This window comes from Fomitopsis serialis, assembly GCF_022376445.1.
Source record: "Fomitopsis serialis strain Sig1Antser10 chromosome Unknown B0H18scaffold_36, whole genome shotgun sequence".
In the NCBI taxonomy this organism is placed as follows: Eukaryota; Fungi; Basidiomycota; class Agaricomycetes; order Polyporales; family Fomitopsidaceae; genus Fomitopsis; species Fomitopsis serialis.
In genome coordinates, this window is record NW_025954996.1 from 20,660 (window position 1) to 38,729 (window position 18,070).

Consider the following 18,070-nt stretch of genomic DNA (forward strand, 5'->3'; position numbering starts at 1 on the left):
TTTTCCATACGGTTCGCCGACACCCCAGCTGAGCTTGTCGCAGTGTAATGGGCCCGACCGGGACAGGCAAATCCACGGTCAGTGACATCCCCGAGTGAAGCGCCACTACCTCATTTCCAAGGCAGTTCATCAACCTGGTGAGCGGCTCGAGGTTAGGAGTAGGAACAAACCTTCAGTCCGAGACGGCGACTATGCAGGTATCTCAGCCTTTCAAGCTCGGCTCAGATCGTGTCGTCCTGGTCGATACACCTGGGTTTGATGACACGCTGAGACCCGACAGAGAGATACTCACTATGATCGCGAAATACATGGCTGAGCTGTGCGTGTACTATTTTGTCGTGCTGCAAGACCGCCTGCCGTGACTAATGACATATATCAGGCATTGGAGGGGCGTCAAGATCAAGGGCGTCATCTACCTGCATCGTATCACCGACAACAGGATGGGCGGCACTGCGTTGAGGAACTTCAGGATGTTTGAGGCCCTCTGCGGGAAAGACGCAATGCGAAACGCCGTCATCGTCCTAAACATGTGGAATGAACTAGGGAACGAGATGCGCGAAGCGCGCGAGAAGGAGTTGCGCGAAAGTGACATCTTCTTCAAGCATGCTGTAGACGCAGGTGCGGACGTCATGCGCCACGACGGCACACTATCGTCTGCGAGCACCATACTGGTGCATCTCCTAAAGCAGAAGCCAGCGTCTCTTCAGATACAAAGGGAGACGGTGAACGAGACCAAGGAGATATCACAGACGGCAGCTGGCATCATCCTGTTAGGGGAGCTTGCGACGAGGGAAGGCAAACAAGTCGAGCAGTTGCAACGCCTACGCAGAGAGCTCGAGGAGTTCAAAGACGAGAAGGAGAGGAAAGAATTAGAGGAGGCGAAAATGGACCTAGAAAGAGCCAGAGAGGAGCTGCAGGACGAGAAGGGAAGGCTGCGGGACGCTGGCGCACTTGTCAGACGGGATCCTGAGTCGGACGGAGCACAGTCCCTCGGACAGAGGTGGTGGGGTCGCGCACTACGAGTGGTAACTAGAAGACAGACAGCATGACTCTTTTCACTGTCATGTCTATTGCAGCGCGGGCCCGGAGATACGTACTTGACTCGGACGTGCTGACGAGCATCCCAATTTACATATATACCGTAATTTATTATGCTTCGCGATTCGACCACGCACCATGAAATTTTGAAATCCCATCCATGACTTGAAGCACCCGTCCAAGTCGATTGTCAAAAGCGCGCCCACGTCCGAGTCGATGAACGTTCGAACACGGTAGTACAAGCGACACCGATGTATGATTTCTTCATCCTTGGTCAAAGGAGCCCGTAGTTTCAGGATTATAGATAGCCTCAAATTTTCGAAGCTTTTGAGTATCTTTCCAGTTGATGAGGTAGTAAGTATGTATGATTGCAGTACTTGTGGTCGGCCTGAGCGCTTGAGCGCTTGCGCAAACTGGGGGCCGAGCGCCTATGTCGGCGAGTGCGACCGCCAACACTGCCAACAGCGGCGCGGCAGCCGGGCTGCGCAGGACCCCTATTTATTGGTGGGGAGGCCTGATCCGGCAACCCGAGATTTTGCTTTTTTTGTCCGGACGTAGCCTTTCGATTTTGTCCGGATTAAATCAGGCCTTACGAGGTTCTGGTCGGTGCTGTCCGGACTCTGCATCAGGCCTCGGGGCAGGCGGTTCGGTGTCCGGATTGCAGGATCAGGCCTCCTGAGCCATGCAACTCACCGCCTTCGCACCTTCAATATGCACAGATGCAATGGGAGTACTACAGTAGTACTGTGTGAACGCACATTCTTGCCCCGGCAAACCTGCGTGCATACACTACTGAGTTTTACTATCGTTGTGAGAACAGTTATGTTGTTTATGCAACCCAACTACGATGCGGACATATGAGCCTCAATAGGCCTCGTGTAATGTGTGTCGCTCATGGCCCACCGGTGCTCTGAGTTGTCCGGGCCCTTGTCCGGACTAGGATCAGGCCTCGCGCGACATGGACCACCATGTCCGGATACTTCCTCAGGCCTCCGTCCGCATAAGGGACGATTTTGTCCGGATAACATCAGGCATACCCCCCTCAATTGGCCGGATTTTGTCCGGATTAAGATCAGGCCTCTCCCCCAATTGATAGGGGTCCTGGCTGCGCTCCTCCTCAGCTTCATACTTGATGATTCTATAAAGCTTGAGGTGTGTTACCTTTGCCGCTTTTAGACCCTTTGATCTGGACCTTCAGTAGCTGCCATTGCGGCAGGGCGGAGCAGAGTGCATGCGCATTGCATTGGGCACCAATCAACTTGAACTCAGCGACGGTAGTGAGTGATACTTGCTGTATACCTTATGTCATGTGAGTATGTACGTCAACTTTGGAGCGACATTGGATCTAATACTCGGCAGCGGTGATTTGAACGGTATCAATCAAAATCTCATTGTTTACCTCGGACGATACAAACGATTTCAATACGCGCATCCTTCGCGGGCGATGAGATCGGTACTTACAGGAAGCTTTTGCAGTGAAGAAATGCAAATGTAGACGCCGGATATGTACAATGATTACACGAGACATTCGAAGCGACCTTGCCAGGATCTCACTACTATTACTGTGACTCTAGGATATGGTGAACCTTCCAGCAAAGCAGAACCCGATATTCGATGCGCCATCCTACTCGTAGGAAGCGAAAGAGGCCGTTGCCACCACGCAGTTTATCCTCTTCCCCCTTGACCCGCCTGAGCTCCTCCTTGACTTTCTTCAACTCCTCTTTGAGCCGGACAATCTCCATCTTTCCTGCCGACTTGATCTCCTCTCTGAGGTTCAGCATCTCTCGCTGGTGTCTTTCCTCTTGTTCTACGAGGATTGCGAGTAGGTCACAGCCCGCTGCGGTTTCCGGCACTTGCCTCCTCTCCTCCACGAGTTCGCGTTGCATCTGAAGACCCCGCGCGGCGTTGTTAATGAGTGAACATACGATCGATTGGGCCGACTCTGCTGTCTTCTGGTGTCGGACTAATTTCGCTCCCTCCGCAACGGCTGGCTGGAAGAAGATCGGCTTGGACACTAGCTCCTGCTCTCGTGCCTGTCCAACCTCCTCCGAAACGTCCTCCCACATCGTAGTCACGATGAACACATTCTTCATTGCCTCCGGACCGCAAATCTTCCCGAAGAGCCTGAAATTCTTTCGCGCGATGCCCCCAACGCGGCGGTCGGAGATGCGGTGCATGTATATGACGCCTGTCAACTTGATGTCTTTCTCATATCTACGTGCGTGCAGTAGTTGAGCCATGAGGCATCCGCATTGCTACAGTCAAGGGCATTACTTACGTTTGTTTCAGAAACCGGCCTATGTCCTCGAGGACATCCGCTTGCGACTTTGTCGTGTCATCGAAACCTGGCGTGTCGATGAGCACGACCTTGGCATCGCCCATCATGCAATATGCGACGCCGATATCCTTCGTACACGACCGAAGGCCTGTTCCTACTTCCAAGTTTGAACCGCACACATAATTGATGAACTGCAGCGTCTTTCAGCTGTCGATTCCCTGCAGCAGCGCATACGATGGCTCTGCTCACCGTCGTTTTTCCCGCCCCTGTAGGGCCAGTGACCCTAGAGTTATATGCGCGTAAATGCGACTGTGTCTGAAATAAACGGGTGGAAGCCACGCACGCAATCAACTTCAAGTTCCCGTTGTACAGAGCCATCTCGCGCCCGAAGGTTGCTGTGGAACTACGAGGAAAGCGCTGGCTGATGTTTCAGTATCAAAGCACATCCTGGTGAGTATGATATATTTACAACGGGTCTGCAGCGGACCTGGTGTCCCGCACCAACTCTACATCTTACCTCTAACACGTATTGTCACTAGGCGGCCGGGCCTGAATGTGCGCGGCGACCCAGGGCACATGTGTAACGTATCCAGTGATCGGCGATGCAGACCTTGAGGGGATACTGTGTCAGTGGCTCGTATGGCGTGTCCACGGCACCGACCATTGGACCGTCGCTGCTGAGTCGGTGGTCCGAGAATATCAACAGATAGCTCCTACAACTGGCGACAGACTCCGGCTCCGTAAGTTGTCGTATGGATCTTGATGTTAGGAGCTCCTTACCTCACTGTCAGAGTTTACTAGTACCGTTCAATGGACTCAGAAGAGACATCGTGTACTACTAACGGTACCAGGTTCTAAAACTGCGTGACAGAAATCGGCACAGGCTCTCTCGTAAAGCCGGTGACTCTAGAGTCAGACATGCGTCAACATGGGTGAGTCTGGAATGAATAACGAGTGGCAGGGCACTAACGCAATCAGCTTCAGATTCCCATTGTATAGAGACATGTTGGCCCAAAGTCTGTTGTAATAAAATATTACGACCGTGAGGCCGCTATTGTGGTATGAAGCCGCGACCTCGTATCATATATTTGCGACTGACACTCTTGAGGTAGACTTCCTCCGCTCCTGCGTCGAACATGCTTTTTTGGCACGTGTATGTAGTAGCATGCACAACGTCGCGTCAGACGGTCTACGATGCACCTGAGATACGGCGGCGTTATCTTTGCGCCTCGCTTCAAATTGAAATAGCCCAGGGTCCGATGGCTTTAGTTTCATTGATGGAAAGCTGGCCCACAAGATCCGTGACTCCCACTTCTCAACTGCATATCCCGCCGTCAAGCTACGCTATCAATGAAATCACCTACTTCTGAGGGCGCTCCTTTCTGCTGTAGGTTTTCTTATGCACATAAGGTAAGCGGAGTCCCTAGCATGCGTCTGCGATTCTCGCTGATCTGTGATATATCAGTGACGAGTCTATATAGCTGATGCGACAGCGCGCAACCCTAAACTGCCGCTTTCACTCGAAAATTTAATGCACCGAACCCTGCGGTGCGAGTACGAAGTGATGCCAGCGCTCTGAAACATCACACCGGATCCAATCGTACATCGCTGTTGGGCATACGTGGTCAGCTCGGCAGCATGAGCCACCAGGATGCATAGCTCTATGATTCACAAAGCGAAGTGTAAGGTGTTCGATATGGTGACCATGACAATTTCCTCTGACGCGTCTCGTTTGGGATGGAACTAGGGTGGAGCAACTAATGGGTACCGTTGTCGCACGGTGTTCATGAAAGGCAAGCTCCGTGACTAGCTCCGCGGATTACACACGAATGTGAAAGTAAGCTCATCGTCGCTTATGAAACTCGCTATTGAATTCAAATGACGACACAAATCTGTTCCAGTGTACTTCTAGCACCCCATGGTGTTCCCGAACTGGAGCCGGTTCCTCGTCCCAGAATGAGCGTAGGTTTCGAGACTTCATGCCGGACAACCATTCGCACGACTCTCGGAATATCTAAGTATATGTCACCAACGAGCAACATGTCACCCTTCAGCCGAATGACCTAGCACGGACAGTCGACTGTGAGGTCCGCACGTGCGCTCACAGATACTTTCTGACGTACTGTGTCTCTAGCAGTGCTCCAGTATATGCGTCCTTTACCATGGTCATCAAGTTAATCGAGACATTCCACGGGGTGTCATGTCCCGTCATATCCTCTTCCTCCTCCTGGAAATCAATCACATACAACGGTTTCAGCTCAGTTCATCAAACACACAAAGACTGAGCCCGTTTGATATGGGATCACGCCGGACGCATCGGTCTTCAACGACCAGGCTGAGCCAGACAGCCGCGACCCTGGCTACGGCAGCCCAGGCTGACTCGGAGCGGCACGGTATCCAGCCCACTGAATTCCAACGTCCGACGGCCTCCGCTCCTATGCGCACCTTTTGTGCGGGGCCCAACAATGTGGGCTTAGCTGTAATCCACGCCTTCAGCTGCATTTACAAGATCTCGAGTGCGTCCGTCAAGAACGCGCTTTTCGCTGGATTAGCCTACCGATATACATGCGGTTTCATATGGGGCCGAGCCGCGATTCACGTAAACAAGTAAGTACCGTGTACTCAAGATTGGGCCATCGCCCACCCGCCTCGTCGAATGCCGCATCAGACCGCAAAGTTGCCGTCCCCCACTCCTCAGCCCTCCACTCGATCTGACCGGAGGAAGGGCTATGTCTCGGAAACGTTGCGGACGCTCGATGACACTGCAGCAACAGCATACATACTGTGAGCTTGAACTGTTGCTAGACTCTCCGTGGGAACAGCACTTACAGATTCACCAGGATTATGGGTTCCACCGGAACAGGCAAATCTACGGTTGGTATTGTTCAGTATGCGGACTCCTGGTATCTGAGTACGCTGCAGTTCATCAACTTAGTGAGTGGCTCCAATTTGAGAGTGGGGACCGGACTCCACTCCCAGACAGCCACTGTCGAGCTATCCAAAATGTTCGAACACAAATCTCAGCGAATCGTCATGGTGGACACGCCTGGATTCGACGATACCATTGAATCCGACACAGACGTGCTCATTACAATCGCGAGTTATCTCGCACACTTGTGAGTCGACGCGTCTACTCACGGACTGAGAGTCGGCGATGACTAACGCGAGTCACCAAAGGTATCGCGAAGGCATCCAGATACGTGGCATAGCGTACATGCACCGCATCACGGACAACAGAATGGGCGGAACAGCACTCAGAAATTTCCGGATGTTTGAAGCCATCTGCGGGCAATCCGCTAGGCAAAATGCGATCATAGTCCTGAACATGTGGGACCAGGTGAAGAAGGACATTGCCGAAGCACGGGAGAAAGAGTTACGCGAGAGTGACCTCTTCTTCAAACCTGCGGTAACCGCTGGTACACGTACAATGCGTCATTGGGACAACAGGGAGTCGGCGATACCGATTCTGGAAAATCTCATCAATCAACCTTCAGTCGCTTTGGCGATTCAGCGAGAGATCGTTGAGGAGCGCAAAGCGATTCACCTGACGGCAGCCGGGCTGACGCTCCTCGGGGAGCTCGCTGCAAAGGAAGCCAACCATGTCGAGGAATTGCGTCGTATACGTGAGGAGAGAGAGGAAGCAAGGTCAAGGAGAGACGTGGACGGGGAACTTGAAAGAGACGCAGAAGAGGCGCAGAAGAGGCTAGAAGATCTGCGAAAAAAGCTGGTGGATGAGCAACGGAAATTGCGAAACGCGACGACTACAAGTCGGGAAGTGAGGGTGTCTCGACGTCGACGCGCACAGAGTAGCAGTAGTTGCTGTAATTGTTGTTGTTGTTGTTGTTGAACGTCGGGTGTTAAGCGTTAAGCGCTGGCTGCGAAGCCTGAGTGTACAGTACTTACAGTACTTGTACAGTTGTGTATCCAGCTCGAGCTCTTGTCGCCGCACATGAGCATGATCAATATCCGATAAGTATGCAGTACCAGAGTCAGAACCAGAGTTGTGCGCTCTCAAACACGCGCGGTGCACATTCGAATACCGCCGCTGCGACATGACGACAGTACAGCATCACTCACAGAGGCTTGAGGCCCTGTCCCAGATGTGCGTGCGTGAGTACATAAGGCTAGTCAGCGTTTTCTGCATACCTATAACTATGCGGTCATCATCATCCACTCGCATATCGTCCCGAGCCTCGGCTTGGACTCTGTGACATCTGGCCTACTAACGCCTTCTCCCGTCGCATACCTCCTCTATCTCCCGAGCTCCTCCCCGGACGCCCGTCCTCTGTCGTTGTTCCTGACGCGGCTTCTGCCCTAGTGAGATCTGCAGCTTGCGTTTCTACGTTAGGTTTTGACACCGGTCTACGCATGCTAGTGGGCACACCTGGCTCTTTCCCCAATATGGCGGATACAATTTGGTTCGCAGATTGCTGTGTATTGTAATGAGACATTACGCGAGCGCCGCGATCACAAGCCTCTTGGAAAAAATCACGAAGTTGGCGTAATCTTGCATCAGCCGCCTCTGGCCGCGAGTCCTTGACAATGTCCCACATCGTAGTGACGATGACGACCGTGCCAGTGAAGCTTTTGCAGAGTCTCCGGAATGATCTGTAGCCGTCTAGGGAGCTGCCAGACATGCGATTGTCGCAAATGCTATGCATATATATTACTCCTACGAGCTTGCCCGTAAGATACCTGTGGTTGAACAACTGAGCGCTCTCGCAACACACAACATCGATGAGCTGTTCATTCCTCACGGGTTTTGCAGAAACCTCTCGATCAATTCCACTATTTCTCGTTGAGGCCTTTGTGTGTCGTCGAACCCTGGTGTATCGGCGAACATGATGGGCTCTCCTCCAAACTGCGTCGAGATGCACTGTATCTCAGTTGTGCATGACTCGAGTCCAAGTCCGACTTTCATGTCGGAGCCTGCTACACAGTTGATGAACTGACGGTGAACAGCTTCAACTCACGATGCTCAAAGACGACACATAGGAGGTCTTACTGTTGTCTTCCCGCTTCCTGTGCAGCCCATAAGACTATCAAAGACAGTCAACCTTGATGTTGAGCAGGTGTGGAGTGATCGAGGTGAAAAGGACGTACACAATTAGCTTCGGCTTGGTCACCTCAGAATGGCTCCTTTCTGGACCCCGGAATCTCAGGATCTGCCTGAGCTCTTCGTCGGGCAGGGGCGGTCGCCGCTTACCGTTCGTCGACGCAATAGCCTGGGACGCCTCCGAGCCGAGATCCTCCCGACTTCTCTCCTCATCCCTCATATGCGGTACCTGCACGACTTGATCCTCCCGCATCTGTTCTAGGGGCCATGCGTCGTCAGTGTATCGCCTGACCGGCACCCCCGCACCCTGCAGCCTTTCCTTCTCCAGCTCCTCTCTGGGTCTGTCCAGGTCCATTTGCACCTCTGATTCTTTCCTCTCCTTCTCGTCCTTCCAGTCCTCGAGCTCTCTGCGTAGGCGCTGCACCTCCTCGAGCTCTCTGCATAGGCGCTGCAACTCCTCGATTTTTGTGCCTTCCCTCGTCGCAAGCTCCCTCAAAAGGATTATGCCAGCTGCCGTTTGTGGTATCTTTTTGTCCTCGTTCGTCGTCTCCCTTTGTATCTGTAGAGACACAGACTTCTGCTTCAGGAGATACGCCAGTATGCCGTCGGCGGATGATTGTTGACCGTCGTGGGCCACGACGTACGCACCCGCATCTACAGCGTGCTTGAAGAAGATGTCACTTTCGCGCAGCTCCTTCTCGCGTGCTTCGCGAATCTCGTTTCCCACTTGATCCCACATGTTTAGAACGATGACGGCGTTCCGCATCGCGTCTTTCCCGCAGAGGGCCTCAAACATTCTCATATTCCTCAATGCAGTGTCGTCCATCCTATTGTCGGTGACGCGATGCAGGAAGATAACGCCCTTAATTTCCATGCCCTTCCGATGCCTGGCATCTGACGTTAGTCACGGCAGGCGGTCTCCACGGCGCAACGAGATACACGCACAGGTCAGCCAAGTATTCGGCGATCATACTGAGTATTTCTCTGTCGGATTTCGATGTTTCGTTAAACCCCGGTGTATTGACCAGGACGACGCGTTGTGAGCCGACTTTGAAAGGCTCGGTTGGCTGTACGGTGGCTGCCTCAGGCTGGAGGCTCGTTCCTACTCCTAGCCTGGAGCCACTCGCCATGTTGATGAACTATTTGCAATGAGACACCAGCGCGTTGCTTGGGAGTAATACTTACCGTGGATTTGCCCGTCTTTTCCGCGCCCATGACACTGTGATGATTTCAGCTGGGGTGCCCGCGAGTCGTACAGTGAATGCTCTTACATAATAATCGAGGACGGCGAGCCTTTCAAGTTCGTTAACCGTACGAGATCTTCGATGACAAGCGGAACGTTGTGTATGGCGGAAAGCAGTGAATGCGCCCTACGTGGTTGGGCGCGAGGAGCAATTGCGCGCGGAATAGCCACGCGGGGAGAAGGGGTAGGTGCGCGCGGCGATGAAGATGCACGCGGAGAGTCATCACGATAAGCGAGCTGATGATCCAGAGTAGATGGTCTCTGAGGGTTTAGTGGAAACCAAGGAGTCGGTATGGCCGGCGTGGATCGAACATCTGAGTAGGACTAGGCAGTTCAGTTAGCAATGTTAGGCGAATGTTAACACGACAAAACGCACGGGCCTCTGACCCTGAGGCATTTCTGAATACACCATGCGACCCAGCTGCGACACGACATCCTGGAGACGCGTATGGAAGCGATCTCCCTGAGCCATTTGCAATTTGTCTCTCTCGATTTCGGTTTTCCGTAGCTTTTGACGGAGTTCCCCAAGCTCGTCTCTCAATTGCTGGAGCCCCTCTTCCGTATGCCTCCTAGTGGACCTGGCCTCTTCGGTGGAGACGTCCAATCTCCATTGTTGCTGCTGATACATTGCGTCCAACTGAGAAGCCAGTTCACGTCCCGCGTCAGTCTGTGGAACGGTCTTGTGCTCCTCGACCAACTGGCGCTGGATGTGGAAAGCGGCGGGGGGTTTCCCCAACAGCGTCGAGAGAATACCGACCGCAGATTTGTGCGTATTATCGTGACGCATGATGCGAGCTCCAACGTCGCAGGCATCCTTGAAATAATGACCTCTGAGTTCTCGAGCTCTGACGTTTGCGATCTCTGACGGCACTATATCCCACATTGTGGTGACAATGATGACGTTTGCCATCGCGGTATCCCCGCAGAGCTTGCGGAAGAGCTGGTAGGTCTTCAGGCTGATGTCGGACATTCGATTGTCAGAGATTGGATGCAGGTACAGGATCCCGGTGAGCCGCGTGCCATGAGCAAACCTTCATGGATATCAGCATCAACTTCCGATCAAGAACAAAACACCTCACGTCTGTTGTAAGAAAGCAGCAATCAAGCTCAGTATGTCGGCTTGAGGTATTTCGATATCATCAAATCCTGGTGTGTCGATCAATGTAATGCGGTCGCCTGCGAGCTGCATTGTCGCCATCTGTATTTCGCTTGTGCCTGACTGGAGTTCGTGGTCGACGACCAGGTTCGAGGCAGCAGCGCAGTTGATAAACTATTACAAAGTTTCTCAGCGTACTTCAGATAAGTATCTGGATGCTATCGCGTATTTACCGAGGACTTTCCACTTTCCGTGCAGCCCATAAGTCTGTTTTGAGCCGCATGAATTGACCGAATCAGGGCCCTGCATGATCGATCGCAGCAACAGCAGAACGTACGCGATAAACTTCGGTGCAGGTTCTGCCATGACGGTACAGCCAGCAATCAGAGCAGCAGAGGATCGCAGTGTCAATATCACCCAGCCGTCCAAAATATATGTACGCTGTGTGGACAGTGGTTCAACGTAGCATACAGTCGGATAGTGTCCGGATTACTAGAACCATCTGTGAAGAGACAAGACACACCTCTCGTCACGTACGCCGCTCGACTGGGCAAGCGAAAGCATTGCCTCCGCGCGTGGTCGAGCATGGCATGGACCACTGTGACATAGCAGGAAGGGAGGCGCATGACCTTCTTGACATGCCTTCGCAACGTTCGTCTCGTTGGCCATGCGCTCGGTTCGGGATCTCTTGGGCTTGAATAAGACATAGAAGTCCAATTGTAGCTTGTTACCAGGACACCAGAAAGATGAAGCCTCTCACCAGGCACCGCAGTGGCCCAAGCTCTGTGGTGGCCGACGGACCGGGAACTGGCCAAGAACTGGCCGAATCCCGTTTACTCGGGCGTTTCTGACACACAAGTCCACAGGGCATGTGCGCGCATTGGTATGTTATAGAAGCCATGCTGTTCAAAGACCACACACCGCCAGTATTCCACATTGTCCGGCTGCTTCTCTGGACACTGTGCCTTCGCCCTAAGCCCATCGTGAGTTGTAAGTGCGCGCCTGATCTGTCCTCCGCGAAATCAGGCCCATGCGAAGTTTCGGGCAGTAGGGCCACTGCAGAGCCTTGCGGTGCGGTGATCGTGGTAGTGAATAGAAAAAGGCGGTAGCGAATACACGGCTAGTAGGTGCTGTATTAGTGGCTGGGCGGTGTGGTGCACGTGAGGCGCTGTCGGACTCAAAGGCGGTCGGGACGATGGCGACGAGGGCAAACACGACTCTCATCTCGCTCGCAGCTCTCGTTCCCCCTCCCACTCGTTCACCACCCCGGCCCATTCTGCTCGCGCGCACATCCTACCAGAACCCCGACAAAACTTGCCTTTTGCGGCATAGCACGCCGCCTCGCCTCATCGCTCGCTGTTGCCCAGATATTATCAGTCCCAGATCAAATCTCCTCTGTCCTCGCTGTATCCGCACCAGCCATCTGTGCCATCCCACACGTCGTCATACCCTCCTTCAGACGCTGCTGAGAGCTTCTGGTCCCGCACGCACTGCTCCCGAGGCTATCCCGCTCTAGTTGATTGTATACCACCCGCAACACCACCCGATCGTCAGTCCCAGCAGCGCCGATGGCTAAACACAACGCGATCATTTTCGGTGCGTAGCCCCGTAAACCTACTGAGGTCGCCGACTGACCGATCTGCCACGTTCTGTGTCGTGTCGTTTCCTGTGAACAGGCGGTGTGAATACTTGCGCTCGCGCTCTGGCTGCCTACCTCGTACCATCTGATGGAGAGTCTCTTGTAGAGGTACGTCGACTTGCTTCATTCACGTCCACTTTCTCGGTGTCGTGCGAGCCGTGGGGGAGTAGACGAACCTTCTTGCCATGTCGGACAGCGCACCGATGACTGTCGATCCTCCACGCTGTGGGTGCGTGCTCGCGTGTTCCTCGGAGCCTAGCCACGCTTTCTGCCCGTGGATTTGGCGATCGACATGTGGACTCGTGGTGCTTCTGCCATGCGACGTGCGCGTTGCGAATGCCAGGATGGAAGAGTCGCGCGCACCTTGCACTCGCCCGTAGGCACTGAGAGCGAGGTCGTATCTACCTGTATGTGCCAAACTGACCTTGCTTCTGGCAGAACCTCCGGATAGTTGACAAGTACTCGGTCTCACCACCGACTACGTATGTATAGTCTGAGTCCAATCTTCGTCGCTGCACGTCCTCAATCGCTCTCTAGATATCTTGGCGCGGAGTTCAAGCAAGTGCTAGAAAAACCCAATGTAACTTACCGCCAGGCGAATTTGACCGTAGCCTGTGAGCATATTGTACTCCTGTACTGGCGCACGCTTCCTGACCCATCGTCCTCGCAGCCACCGTTGCGACATGTTTCGATCCTCCGGAGGGCCAGGAGCCTTACTCGTACGTGTTCGACTTGACAGGCGAGGTACAGTGGGATCGGCCGGAGGCGGTGCAGATCAACAATACGCTTCGGATGGCGCGACACGTCGGCCTGGAGGCGGCAAAACGCGGCGTGACGGCGTACGTGCGCATCATGCCCCCGTTCTACGAGTGCAAGGACAAGGGCGCGCACGACGAGAAGGATGACCCGAAGCCGGACGGTGTGATCGGTACGTGGTGGCATGAGACGATGAGGACGCTGGGGGCAATTGAGGGGTGCGTGATGCAAGCTATGTTGCTGGCGTATGCTAACGCGCTACAGGCTGAACCTCGTCATTCTGAGGAAGGCGCTGGTGTACGGACCGTACATTGATTATGGACGTGAGTAGCTGCTTGCTTGGGTCAGGGCTGGTTCTCATGGCGCGTCTTTCTCTCTAGCCATCATGTCTTCAATCTCTATGGCGGCGGTATACGGCTATCTGAAGCAGCCTGTCAAGGGCCTGTACGTGTCTTCGCTCGCTCGTCAGTCATGTACACTGTACTTATACCCCACACAGGTGGTCGCCGGGCAAGCACCCGATGCACACAGTCCATGCCGAGGACGTTGCGGGTGCGTTCTGGGCGTGCGCAGAGTGGATCGCAAGTGTTGGCGGGCGCGCGAAGGCCGACGAGCTCGCAGGCGAGGAGATCCCCTTCCACAATGACAAGAGCAAGGTGTCGGAGATCAGTGAGATGGTTCCGCCGGACCGCAAGGTCGTCGCTCCGTTCTTCAACGTGGAGGATGACGGGCAGCTCGCGATGGTCGACGTTGCGACGCGCGTTGCGAAGGCGTTCGGGACCTCGTTCGAGTTCTTTAACTTCATGGTGAACACGATGGCTAAGGTTCGTCCCACTTCCTTGTCGTTGATATCTGATATCTAAGTCTGACGGATGTATGCAGTTCAAGCTGGAGGACGTGGTAGAGGACATCAACGAAGCGCATGTATCCGCGTGGACGACGATGATCACGGAGGCCAACCCACCCGTGCCCAATACCCACTTCAGCGCGTACACGGACATTTACAACCTGAAGAAGCACGTCATCGCGTTCAAGGCGGATAAGCTGAAGCGCCTGACGGGCTGGAAACCCAAGCACCCGGAGCTCACGGAGGACGAAGTCCGCGACCTCATCGCAAAGCTCAAGGCGGAAGGCAGCTGGCCGAACAACGACTCATGATCGCGCTCCCCATGGCACGGATTCCGGAACTCTGCTCTCTCGCTCTCCTTACAAACTCGAGCTTCGACGCGCATCGTTATGATGGGCTCTCTGTGTGCTGGCGCGGGTGTTGATGACAACGACGATAATGATGTGGCATGAATTCATCTGGATGTGCTGTTTGGTTGATTCTACCGTTTTTCGACTATTCTGTGCTGACTCTCCCCCTATCTCTTTATCTCTCCGTCTCTTCGCAGTTCTCACATATACATATTTCTGTCAAAGGTATCTTACAGTCCGCGTCGATTTGTCCCGCTTTCGCTATCCACGCGTCTTAATGTAGTTGCTGTCGGCCATTAGGGCTGTAATACTAGCGTCGCTATTTGTATCGAAGCTAGATTTGGAATTGCAACTCGTACTCCAAAGCCGTTCGTGCGTGTCGATACAGGCTGGCGAGACGGCTGTCTGATTGTGAGTGCTGCTCACCTTGCCGCGTTCATACTTGCTGACACAAGGGTTCTGGCTTACAGCACATATGAGGATGTGTTCTGATCATACCACGTCCGATGTGCAAATTCATGGGCCGTACTGCATCGATTTGACTCCCATGTAGGACTTGCAGTATCAATTCCCATCGACGAGGAATATGTGCTCGGACCCGATTTCCAGCAAGGCGAGCAGTCCGAACCGTCGATGATGTCCGAACGTATGACCATGAGTATATTGTTGACCGTACGTGAACATAGGTATTCCATCTCCTGCATGAATCGTTGTCATCGTACTAAAGATTTCTGCCAAGCTTCGTGAACTCGTGTGGATGGTCGTAAAGAATTCGAGGAGGACCAGCCCCCATAGGAGCGTGTAGCGTCATGCAGCCGTCTCGTGTCTGCAAGCCAAATCAAAACCCTTCCCGTGCGTCGGGTCCTTATGCCACTCACCGTAAGAATGTCATTCTGAGGAACTTCTTGATTGCTTTAGTCACTCGTCGCATTCGTGGCCGGCAGCCTCGCCTGGCTGAACTTGGACTGGGAAGCCCGCTCTGAGCCAGTGGCCGATGTTTCTTCTCATCGTCAAATGGGAGCTCTAGCGGAGATATGACAGGACCGTCCTTGTCGTCGATGTCCGTGCGGGACGCCGCGTTCAGAGCAACCCTGATGACAGGCGCTTCCGATTGCCACGAGCACTGCGATGCTCGTGCAACTGACGTTCGCATTGAAGGTTTGATATCATATTCTGCTTGCTTGCGGATGTCTGGACTGAACTGTAGTGGCTGTGGCGCATTCGCGACGAGGTGTCTGACAATCTCGCGCGCGGACTTCGCCGTCCTGTCGTGGTGGAAGATGACGGCACCGGCGTCCATGATGGGCCTGAAATATGCCTTGCGAGTGCAAAGTGCGTACTTCCGCGTTTCTCGCACGCTGTGATTGACGTCTTCCCACATGCTGAGCACGATGGCGACGTTGGTCAGCGCCTCCTGGGCGCACAGCGTTCGAAAGGCAACGAGGCTCTCCAGCGCTACGTGGCCCATGCGACCGTCAGAGATCCTGTGGAGATAGATTGTGCCATGCAAGATGGTGCCCTTCCTGCGCCTGTCATGACTGTCAGCTAACGCTATTACAGTGGAGATCTACGAATTCACTGACATCTTTGTCAAAAACGCACCCACTAATTGCACGACCTCCTCAGTGGACTTGGTAGTCATGTCCAACCCGGGTGTGTCAATCAGAATTACACGCTTCGAGTCGATCTTGACTGGTCTTGACAGCTGGATGGAACGTGTCTGGGACGACAGCGAGGAACCAACGGCTAGGTGCGAACCAGTCGCGGTATTGACAAACTGGCACAGCTGAGCGATAACAATATTGTCCGCGTCAGGCATGGCTTACTGTAGTTTTCCCGGTTCCTGTGCGGCCCATGACACTGGCAATCAACCATGTCAGCGTCACTTGTACAACGGGCATGACAACGAGCTCTGGGACTTACAGGATATACACGTAGTCTCCTTTGTGGAACAGCGATTTCATGGTTGCGAAAATGCCGGCCAATGAGGGGATTTGCAACATAGTGGTGTGCTGGTGGTATAGCAGTGTGCTGCAATGGTTCGCCCAAGGTTTTGAGTGTGCTCGCTCTACACTAACACGTGCCTGGCTTACGCGTGTATTGCAGCAGTGTGTCTGGCTCGGACTAAGTACCTTTGCCGCTTCCAGTGCGTCCTTGGAACCTACTTAGTGTTCAAGGGCGCCGCCCTGACATTTTTGCACCGCTCTCTGATCCAGTCGCGCTGCACTGCCATTGGGGCGACAGGCTGCCTGCGCACTCGTAGCTTCCGTGCTACATGTAACTTACAATGTCTACCAGCATGCCAGCGCCTCGAAGACGTCCGCCATACGAGGCTCGCAGTTACCGAATACAACATTGCGGTGGCGCCCGTAGTGGATGAGGATCTGCGAAACGACGCCCAGCCACATTTCCCACATCCACACGAATACCGCCCGACACATTTTATGAAGCGCAACATGAGGGGTCGAACGGACATACCGCCCTCGCCCACAAGCATTATTCCAATCTACGACTCGGCATGACAAGTCTTACATTCGACAAGCCGAGGACCACAGTCAACGCACCTAGGAGTCCTACGGTCGTTGAGCCCACTCTTGTAGTCAATGGAGCGTCAGGCAACGAAGGCACGCCTTCGGCGAGCCGATCGAATCACCTCGCGGATGAAGCAAGTCCTGCCACTGATGGAAGCGCTCCGAGAGGTGCTGGGGTTCTATCTTCCGACGACCCTTCAAGATCCCCAGTTAATGAGACGCAGCTTGCCATTGAAGAAGGGAAGGTGCACATACTGTGAGTCGCGACCAGTACATGTAGAGGGTCGGTTCCTGATAACGGCCTGTAGTGTGATTGGCAAGACAGGATGCGGCAAAACGACGGTCAGTTGTACGACTGAATTGCGGAGCCTGCGTTGACATGCGGACTCCACGTTTTGCAGTTCATTAATGTCGCGGCGAAATCGAAGCTCGAAGTCGGACGCGGGCTGGAACAATGTACCACGACGATACAGTCAGCTGAGCTTGCGTTGTATGATGGTGCCACGTCGGTGGTGTTGCACGACGTACCAGATGGGGTGGAGAACGTTGATAGGGACATGCAGTCGTATGTACCTTTAGGCTGACAAGTCAGTAGAGACCGTCGCTGACGAGCCTTGAGCAGTACTATTAGTGCTATCATTTACGTGATCGACAGCACGGAGACACGCGCCAAGCTCTACACGGAACAGAGCTATCAGATCCTCAGCGGACTTGACAAGGAGTGCAAGCTGCACAAGTTGCTTTTTCTTGTCTCCAGATGGCCGACGCAAGAGGACGAGGCTCGCCGAAAAGACGCATCATCGAGGCTGCGCGAATACGAGCAAGACTACTTCGAACCGTATGTCAGAAGGGGCGCAATTGTGCGCACGTTCAACAAGGACATGGGTAATGAACAAGCGCGCGCCATAGTTCGAGCCCTTGTGGAGAGCACGTTGGCTGCCAAGGGTATGAACAGCCCAGATTTCGTCCATCCGACTCATGCAGTGAAACTGATTTTCTCGCATAGGCAGCAACACAGGGATTCGCAAACGCTGCAGCTGCATTCGGGGTCTCCGAAGTAGATTAACAGAATCATGTGTCATATGCTAGCGATAGGACAGGACGTGGTATGATAACGATGATAACACGATACTTATTATGCGTAAAGTACCTAGCCACAGTGGAGTCAGTCTCACAGTTACATAAATGGGAATTGTTTGTTTGGCAAGAGCCTCTGATCCAAACATCCACCTCATT

The 18,070-nt window shown here is 53.6% G+C and overlaps 8 protein-coding genes across 8 annotated transcripts; 4 read left to right on the forward strand and 4 right to left on the reverse strand.

Annotated features, from left to right (window-relative positions):
• Positions 1-47: 47 nt before the first annotated feature.
• On the forward strand, positions 48-1,049 carry B0H18DRAFT_1085264 (P-loop containing nucleoside triphosphate hydrolase protein; the record flags this gene model as incomplete). Its single annotated transcript, XM_048031893.1, has 4 exons — positions 48-77; positions 126-319; positions 380-841; positions 899-1,049. The coding sequence occupies 4 exons, from the start codon at positions 48-50 to the stop codon at positions 1,047-1,049; spliced, it is 837 nt and encodes a 278-aa protein (XP_047892983.1).
• A 1,548-nt stretch (positions 1,050-2,597) lies between these two features.
• On the reverse strand, positions 2,598-3,694 carry B0H18DRAFT_1170680 (P-loop containing nucleoside triphosphate hydrolase protein; the record flags this gene model as incomplete). Its single annotated transcript, XM_048035884.1, has 3 exons — positions 2,598-3,252; positions 3,317-3,507; positions 3,566-3,694. 3 exons carry the CDS (start codon positions 3,692-3,694, stop codon positions 2,598-2,600), a joined length of 975 nt encoding a protein of 324 aa, XP_047892984.1.
• Positions 3,695-5,914: 2,220 nt separating this feature from the next.
• On the forward strand, positions 5,915-7,163 carry B0H18DRAFT_933679 (uncharacterized protein; the record flags this gene model as incomplete). The annotated part of the gene is made up of 3 exons (XM_048041757.1): positions 5,915-6,100; positions 6,157-6,432; positions 6,494-7,163. The coding sequence occupies exons 1-3, from the start codon at positions 5,973-5,975 to the stop codon at positions 7,161-7,163; spliced, it is 1,074 nt and encodes a 357-aa protein (XP_047892985.1). The 5' UTR covers positions 5,915-5,972.
• A 906-nt stretch (positions 7,164-8,069) lies between these two features.
• On the reverse strand, positions 8,070-9,587 carry B0H18DRAFT_955099 (uncharacterized protein; the record flags this gene model as incomplete). Its single annotated transcript, XM_048042331.1, has 5 exons — positions 8,070-8,264; positions 8,290-8,338; positions 8,420-9,259; positions 9,318-9,511; positions 9,558-9,587. 5 exons carry the CDS (start codon positions 9,585-9,587, stop codon positions 8,070-8,072), a joined length of 1,308 nt encoding a protein of 435 aa, XP_047892986.1.
• Positions 9,588-9,800: 213 nt separating this feature from the next.
• B0H18DRAFT_381337 (P-loop containing nucleoside triphosphate hydrolase protein) lies at positions 9,801-11,257 on the reverse strand. The gene is made up of 4 exons (XM_048037838.1): positions 11,049-11,257; positions 10,945-10,978; positions 10,695-10,885; positions 9,801-10,646 (listed from the first exon to the last, which is right to left on the reverse strand). Exons 1-4 carry the CDS (start codon positions 11,075-11,077, stop codon positions 9,962-9,964), a joined length of 939 nt encoding a protein of 312 aa, XP_047892987.1. The 5' UTR covers positions 11,078-11,257; the 3' UTR covers positions 9,801-9,961.
• Positions 11,258-12,133: 876 nt separating this feature from the next.
• B0H18DRAFT_381207 (uncharacterized protein) lies at positions 12,134-14,414 on the forward strand. The gene is made up of 9 exons (XM_048037837.1): positions 12,134-12,307; positions 12,388-12,458; positions 12,789-12,832; positions 12,888-12,964; positions 13,021-13,324; positions 13,371-13,429; positions 13,487-13,550; positions 13,606-13,930; positions 13,989-14,414. The coding sequence occupies exons 1-9, from the start codon at positions 12,280-12,282 to the stop codon at positions 14,262-14,264; spliced, it is 1,248 nt and encodes a 415-aa protein (XP_047892988.1). The 5' UTR covers positions 12,134-12,279; the 3' UTR covers positions 14,265-14,414.
• Positions 14,415-15,489: 1,075 nt separating this feature from the next.
• Positions 15,490-16,165, reverse strand: B0H18DRAFT_823116 (P-loop containing nucleoside triphosphate hydrolase protein; the record flags this gene model as incomplete). The annotated part of the gene is made up of 3 exons (XM_048039317.1): positions 15,490-15,841; positions 15,887-16,080; positions 16,130-16,165. Coding segments are annotated over 3 exons (582 nt in total), but the record flags the coding sequence as incomplete, so codon positions are not given.
• A 283-nt stretch (positions 16,166-16,448) lies between these two features.
• B0H18DRAFT_1104701 (uncharacterized protein) lies at positions 16,449-18,058 on the forward strand. Its single transcript, XM_048032619.1, has 5 exons — positions 16,449-17,090; positions 17,143-17,176; positions 17,236-17,399; positions 17,457-17,779; positions 17,841-18,058. Exons 1-5 carry the CDS (start codon positions 16,822-16,824, stop codon positions 17,921-17,923), a joined length of 873 nt encoding a protein of 290 aa, XP_047892990.1. The 5' UTR covers positions 16,449-16,821; the 3' UTR covers positions 17,924-18,058.
• Positions 18,059-18,070: the final 12 nt, after the last annotated feature.